We start from the raw sequence: 8,217 nt of genomic DNA, 5'->3' as shown, positions 1-8,217 counted from the left end.
TTCCATTCTACTCTCAGAAGAAGTCTGTGGAGGCGGAGACTGATAGGATGAGTTCCCATAAGTCCTTGTGAAGTTGCTCCCTTGTTGCTGCTTCTGGTAGTCCGGTTTGGGAATGTAGCCTGAAGAGTTCCCACTGTAAGGCCTGTGGCCTTGCTGATTGCCAAATCTCTGACCTTGATTGCCATATACAAAGTTGACATCTGCTTCTTCATTCCCAGTCTCAGGTTGTGGCTCAAATGATTCAACTTCAGCAGCAAAGTGAACTGATTTCTTACCAACCAGGAGATTATGAACTGAATCAAGCTTAGCATTAACAGAAGCTAGCTGGTTTGAATCAAATCCTCCATGCAATCTCTTCCTTTCAGTATCTGCTCTCTTAGTGCTATTGCTGGAAGCCAAATTCTCAATCAAAGCTTCAGCATCTTCTGGAAATCTTGTCTTGAAATTTCCATGGCTTGCAGCATCCAAAGCTAGCTGATATTCCCAGTCAATTCCTCTGAAAAAGATACTCAACAACTACACCCTTGAAAAACCATGGTGTGGACAGTCCCTCTGATAGGCTTTGAATCTCACCCAAGCTACCTTGAAAGCCTCATCTGGTCTCTGTTTGAAAGAGAACAGCTTGACTCTTAGCGCATCTGACATTGCATCATCTTAGAAATAGTTGAGGAAGGCCACCTTGACGTCATGCCAATTTGTCAATGATCCAGCTGGCAACTGTTTCAACCACTGAGATGTCTCTCCTGCAAGTGAGTAAGGGAAGAGTTTGCAGAAGATGTAGTCTTCAGTCACTCCATTGGCTTTGATAATAGTCACCAGGTCTTCAAAGTGCTCAATATGGTCCAGAGGCTTCTCATTGGGCAGGTTAGAGAAAGGTCTCTGCCCAACTAGTTGAAAGTGAGCAGGTTTCAACTCAAAATCATTCCTCTGGAATGGAGGAGGAACAATAGCAGATCGGTTCTCATACACAAGATCAGCCCGGTTGTAGTCAACAATGGTCCTGATCAAGTCTCGGTTGTTCTCCTATCTTCGAACCGGATTGTTAACGTGGTTTGCAGCTCCACGTCCGTCTGCAGGAAGGGGGTGTCGATTGATACCATGTTGGTGTCGATCGACAACAACAGCTTGCTCGTCGCCAACAGCAGCTTCAACAAGAACATTGCCTTCTGCATCAAGATTTTGGCCATGCTCATTGCGCAAGTGGCCCTCTTGATCCCTCAAAGCACCATCCTCATCACGCATCAGAATGACTGTGTTAACCATCTTCAAGGATTTGGCTGCTTTTTGGCTTTCACGCTCAAGTTTTCCCAACTCTTGGTTTGAAAGATTCACAGTAGGATCAGTCTTGTTGCTCCTTGTGTGAGGTCTAGGAGGCATGCACCTGAAACACCAAAGAGAAGAAAACAAAAACATGTAAGTAGAAAATAAAAAGAAAAATTTAGACAAAATTAAAAACTCAAATCTAATGGTAGATCAAAGAGTCCCCCGCAACGGCGCCAAAATTTGATATGCTCAAATTAAACCCTAGAGCTACTCTCTCAAATTAAGAGGTCACTGTAATACTTAGGGGTCGAATTCCACAAGGACTCTAGACTACACAATAAATTATAGAATTTTATGATTACGCTAAACAAGTTTATTTAAATAAGAAAAGCAATGCAAAATATTAAAATAAAACTGTTGTAAATTTAAGGGATTAAAAAGCTAGATCTAGGGAATTTCTCAGGAAATTATGGAATATCAAATCAATCAATTAATTAGGATTCAAGCAATTAAAAATCAGATTTAGAACTCTAAACTCTTCTGTAAAATGAATCAGTTCTCACTGCAAATATTATCTAAATTTAAAACCAGAAAATCCAAATCTCTTTGTAAAATTCTAGGTTAAAAATCAGCTTTGAAAACAGGTTTAAATAAGTTCACAAAATTACTAAATCAAATCTCTTTGCAAGAAGTAATTTTGTTCATCAAAGGTTTTATCAGGAAAATCAATTATATTCTCATATCAATTTATTTTCCTAAGTTATTAATTCTAGATGGCCAATCAAGGATTAATATGAAGAACAACATATGATGAAGATCTAGAAAGATAATGAATCCTAAATAAACAGATCTAATAATTCATAAAATCCATGTGAAAAACCCTAACAAGCGAACTACTCAGACATATTTAATGAAGAACAAATCATAATTCTGAATAACATGCAATAGATATTAAAAAGTAAAAAGGGAGTTTAGAAATTCTTCTCTCAAAGGAGTTCAGATCTCTCTTCCAAAAAGCTCTCAATATCTCTCAGGGTTGCAGAACAAAACTCTCTAGAAAAAGACTTAAGGGTTTACAAAACCCAAAAACTAAATATATATGTCCTAAAACACGTCAGGGACTTATGTTGCAATTATGGAAGACTTTCGGCAAAATTGTAAAACTTCCAATTTTTGGCTCTCTCGTCGGTTTGGACTATGTGTCGATTGATGCTCCTTCATTGTCGATCGACACTGATCAGTTGATCAGACTCCAAATTGACTTCTTTGATTAAATGCTCCAAAACGATCCAAATTGCTCCATTTCGCTCCATCCGTGCCAAAATCCTAGATAACCTGTAAAGACTCAAAAATATCCTAGTAAACAAATCAAAAGACTCTAAAAGACTCCTTATATCATGGTTAAAAACCACAAAAAGCATGATATATCACGAAATATGAGAGCAGATCCTCCAGGGATTATATGGTTCTTTGGAAAGGTAAGAACGGCAAGTTTCGTCCACGTTTCTCCACCAAGGAAACTTGGAATCAAATCCGCTCCACGGCTACTGAGGCCCCTTGGTATAAATGCGTTTGGTTTGTTCACTCAACACCAAAGTTCTCTTTCTGTACTTGGTTGGCACTACGGAATAAGCTCTCAACTGGGGACCGGATGGCACAATGGTCTCACGGCGATCTGGGGGAGTGCTTTTTCTGTAATGCTGCTGAAACCTGAGACCATTTGTTTTTTTCTTGTAGCTTCAGCTCGGAGGTATGGGAAAACATTGCTCAGGTCATTTACTGAACTCGTTTCTCCACTAGCTGGTCCTCGATAATCGCCTCCATATGCAGCAACTGGAGCGATCTTACAAAGCAGTTCCTCGCATCCTTTATTTTCCAGGCAACGATCTATACTCTTTGGCATAAGCGTAATGGGAGGAAACATGGCGAGGGCCCCAACCCTCCACTACGCATTATTCAGCACATTGACAGGCATATGAGGAACCAACTTCTGACAGTTGGACTCAAGGGAGATCGACATTATGACACAGCTCTCCTTACTTGGTTAGACACTAGATTTTGAAAAACTTTACCATGTCTTATACTGTTTATGTAAAACAGTATTTTTACTTTTGAATATAATTTAACATTATTTTCAAAAAAAAAGAAACATAAAACCTTTGGGTATTTATTTTATATACTTGATTTATAAATCTCAAGTTTGGATAAATAATAAAACTTTGTAGGAGACTAGGAGGTACATTTGCCTCGTACGTATTGCTTACTACCTAGTTAACAAATATTTATAAAACTAATTAAACATGTCGAATCTGAAGCTGGTGTTACAGTCTTGGTTCTAAACCACCTCTTCGAATCCGATTGTCAGGTGGTAGTAACATATTTTACTCATTTAAATCGTAAACGGAACTAGTATCTCATTGACCCTAGCCGTGGTCTGGAATATCGGGTTATAATCAGCGACCAAATACGCCGGAGACTTTCCTTTGCTTTTCTCGATAGGCAAAATCCATTGAGTGCCCTTGAGGCTATCCATCAGAGCCGCAGCTTCTTTCTTGGCTGCATCGTCCGACACGTACCCACCGAACTGCCTCACGGCTACGTAGGTTGGTTTCCATGGCTGAACGTGGAGGTCATCAGCCTGAGGTGGGTTCTGTTGGTTCTTTTTGGGGATGTAGAAGGAGACGGTGTAGACTGATTGTCCTGGCGTTGCTTGTTGTGTGATCACCGGTGCTGTCATGTTCATCTTCACCTTATCCTTGTTTTTTCCTTGTATGTAACTAAATAATCTGTAACCCCAAAAACAAACTCAGTTTCGGTTTCACTTGTTAACACAAATAACAAATTACTACATTCGGTACTTATGATAAGAATAAAATCTTATTCGGTTATTTGTTTTTTGGACTTGTTTCTTTTCTAATTGTGGAGTAACTTATTTAAATCATATAACAAAAAGATTGTATATTAGATTGAAAATGTATGTTACCGTTGGAAACCGGTTTTGGTGGCTTGAGTCATGGATGTTGCGGAGATAGGACCAGTGGAGATCCATACCGCAGTGTTGTACAAGCGGATCTCATAGGCGTATCCGGCCTCTACCAATTTAGAGGTAGGACACTCGTAGTGGTCACACGTCCCCGGACGCATCCCATTAGATGGAGTCCATGGTGCGGGAACCTGAGCAGCAGATGATCCAACCACGACTATGCTCAGGCAAAATGACAGTTTTAAGATGTTGAAACCGGTTTCCATGATTGATGAATAGAAATATTTAAAATGAATATTTTGGTTTTCTTTAGATTCTCATTGAAATGTCTTGTGTAAATGGAGTATTTATAGATGAATTTTTGGGCAATGAGATGATAAGAATAGAGTATTGTACAAGTTATTAATATATTTGACTAGTTAAACTTAGTACAAGTTTGACCTCTAATTTGGATTCAGATATGGCAAGGAAGTTATGAAATGCTTTGTGCGATAATTTGATAAATGTTTGCCCATTTATCAGAGCGGATATTTGCCTAAATAAGATTCATTAATTCCTTTCTTATTAGTAACATATTAGTTAGTCAACAAAATTTAAATTCCAAAAAAAAATATTAACTCGGACTTTTTTTTTATAGAGGTAGAATATTAAATGAGTGAGTAAAATTGCACAATTTATTTAAAAAGATACTAATTAAGAAGTGATCTATATTCAACTAAATAATGAAAAATGTTATTATTATCAAATTTTTTGTTTAGAGAAAATTATTTTTCATTATACCTAATTCAACTAATGGTAAAAAATTATTGTTCACTATAAGTATAACTAATTCAACTAGCTACCTAGACTTTTTATAAATACTAGATTTTAACTTGCGCTACACTGCAAACATATAATTTTTATTATAATCTATATTTTATGTTGTATATATTTGTTAAATATTGGATGTTTTGTAAATAGAGTAATAACTAAATTTTCCGGTTGTTGTGCGGCTAAATATTTATATTATTTTTTAACCCGCAATACACCTCATGACTATTTGTTTGTTATATTTAGTTTGTTTTGTTTAGTGTTTGAGATTCTATTTTGATTTTTAATTATTATAACAAAAAATAAGGGATCTAAATACATAATCAGTAATTTATATGTTGTGATTAAGTCACATTTTTCCTAATGATTTAATTATTTTACACAATCTTAGTTAAATCAACTTGATTTTATTACAAATATTCTAATATTAGTAGTGCTGATAAATAATTAAATGAAGATTTAGCCCATGTTAACACAATTGTAATAATATTTTATTAATTCCAACATGTCCTCTTTATAACTCATCTACTATATAACCACATTATATAGTATTTTAGACTTTTTTAATTTTACATATTCGTAATAATTAAAAAATTTATTAAGTTTATATATGATAAGTATAATATTTAAATAAATATCAATAGAAGTTTTTTACGTTAAGAATCAAAGCTCATAGGTTTGGAAAACAAAATAGAAATCAAATTGTTGTTTTTTTTGTTTGCGAAGGATTCAGATATAAAATATCTTCAAAACACAACAAAATGTGTGGTTAAATATATGATAGTTTCAATTTCCATATTGATTTCTGTTATGTTTTTAGTAGGAATGAAATGTAAAATATTTAGGAAACAAAATCTGGAGTAAAGTTAGTTTTGGAAATTTTTTAGGGGTTAATATTGTAAATAACTTTTTAAATAAACAAAACTAAAATGACATAACACAAAATGTACTTAAAAAATATTAATATAGATAATAAGGTGGTATCATAATCACCCTATGTATCGATGACTTACTGAATGCATATAATTTTGTATAATAAAATAGTAACATAATTATGATATTAACGATGGATTGATTCTAATTTTGAGTCGGACCAAACGTAATGTTTTTAATTTATATTAAATTTGAGTCTCTTCATATATATATGCTGGTCCTTATAATAGAAGTTGTTTTGTAAACTAAAGCACAAGCTGTTTCACTTTTGATTTCTTCTTAATTTTTTTTAAGTTTAGTCTTTCTTTGTTTGTGATGAATTTTAAGGATCATAAAGGCACATGACGAGTTATGCTTTGCCAAGTAATAGTTTCCTTCAGCGGGGACCATTTTTTTTTTTTCTGAAAGCACTAACAAAGGTTGAACTCAATTGAAGTGGTTCTTTGTGGACTTGTAAGAGGAGCAATTTCATTAAAAAGATGTGATCATCTATAAAATTCCGCATAAAATGGTACTGTGTGGTGGTAATTGCACCTAGGTTAGGACAAAAACTCACAAATGTTGATGTTTCAGTTTCCACTGCGAACAAACTTGTTTCGTGTGGACCACGCACGTAACTCTCTGGACTTCGGCCTAAGTCAACCATACGAGTATCAATACTAATAAAAGTCCACATTTTCATTATCTCTATTTTTGAAGGAAACTACAAACGCATGTGCAGCCTCTCTAGTGAGACCAAATGCTTATATTTCTTGTGAATTATGGGTGTTTTGAACTTCACTTTTTTTCCTTTTTAATAATTTAATAAGAATATAAAAAAAACAAATAGCATTAATTGTGATTAAAAATATAGTTTTATTATTTTGCATATCAAATTTTATTTCGAATCAACCATCATTAATCTCGTGATATTGATAGTATAGATATATTGATTATATAAGATCGTAAATAAATTAAAACATACTCACATCACATAGAAAACTTAGTATGTGATAGCAATAAATAAACTTGACCATCGGGATATGTTCGGCAGCTTTGGCAAAACTGTAGGGAGTGTATTATGATTTATGGATTGCATGGGAGAGACATATTAGACGGTTGGAGTTGGAGGTGGATTCTAAAGTAGTGGTTGATTTTCTTGTGACAGGGATTAGCGAGGTTTATCCGCTGTCGTTCCTGGTACGTTTGTGTCATTGCTTCATTTCATGGGACTGGACTGTCCGGGTTACTCACGCTTATAGGAAAGCTAATCGTCTTGCTGACGTATTAGCAAACTATGTTTTTTTTTGCAGTTAGGTTTTCATTTATTTGATATTGTTCCGAATGGTGTTGAGTCGATTCTTTTGGATGATGTCCAAGGGGTCGCAGCTCCTCGTCGGGTCCGTTTAATTTTGAGTTTGAATAAATAAAGGGGAACTTAGTCTTTCCTCCCTTACCAAAAAAAAAAAAAAGGGGAAAATGAGAAAGTAATTAATTTACTTGAATTGCCAATGTAGTAGACCAAAAATAATCTCCAATTGAAAAAAAAGGAAGGTAATTAATTATTTTGAATTGCTTACAAATATTTATGTTGTGCCTCTTTGCAATGATAACATCATATATACTGTAATTTCATTTTCCAAGTTTATGAGTCAAGAACATTCTCTCTGTTTCATTCATGTCTCTCTCACAAAACACATCCTCTATATTACCAAACAAAAGAGTCGGTATCGATGCACCTGATCGTGCTGATCAAATATGTAAGCTTCCTGACGATTTGTTGCTCAAGATCTTATCAGAATTGACCACTGAAGAAGCGATAAAGACATGTGTTTTGTCCAAACGATGGGAGAATACGTGGAACCAAATGTCAAATCTTTGCTTCGACATGCGAAAGATCATCACCATCAATGGGATTGTTCTTCCAGAGCTATTAGATCGTGCTGCTAAATTGATAACCAAGGTTCTTTTTATATCTCTCTCAATAATATATCATACAATTTTCAATCATTTTTTATTTAAACAATGGATGAAAATGAAAATCGAATATCTACAACCTTTTGAACCCAATTTCAATAAATGTTATACATACGAATGTGAAATCATAGAGATTTGTATGTATAAATTATGGATAATCCACTGAAAAATAATCAAGATAAGACCTATAAGGATGATAGTTAATTACCGGGGGAAAATTTGCGCCCAAATAACTGAAAATTTAAACAGCCAGAATTATTATTTTTTAAATA

At 34.6% G+C, this 8,217-nt stretch overlaps 1 protein-coding gene across 1 annotated transcript; it reads right to left on the bottom strand.

The window, feature by feature from the left end:
• LOC104742356 (heme-binding protein 2-like) lies at positions 3,410-4,549 on the bottom strand. The gene is made up of 2 exons (XM_010463359.2): positions 4,247-4,549; positions 3,410-4,049 (listed from the first exon to the last, which is right to left on the bottom strand). Exons 1-2 carry the CDS (start codon positions 4,510-4,512, stop codon positions 3,653-3,655), a joined length of 663 nt encoding a protein of 220 aa, XP_010461661.1. The 5' UTR covers positions 4,513-4,549; the 3' UTR covers positions 3,410-3,652.

This window comes from Camelina sativa, chromosome 14 (assembly GCF_000633955.1).
Source record: "Camelina sativa cultivar DH55 chromosome 14, Cs, whole genome shotgun sequence".
Classification (NCBI taxonomy): domain Eukaryota; kingdom Viridiplantae; phylum Streptophyta; class Magnoliopsida; order Brassicales; family Brassicaceae; genus Camelina; species Camelina sativa.
Note: the sequence above shows the minus strand (reverse complement) of the source record. Positions and strands in the feature narration are given on the sequence as shown.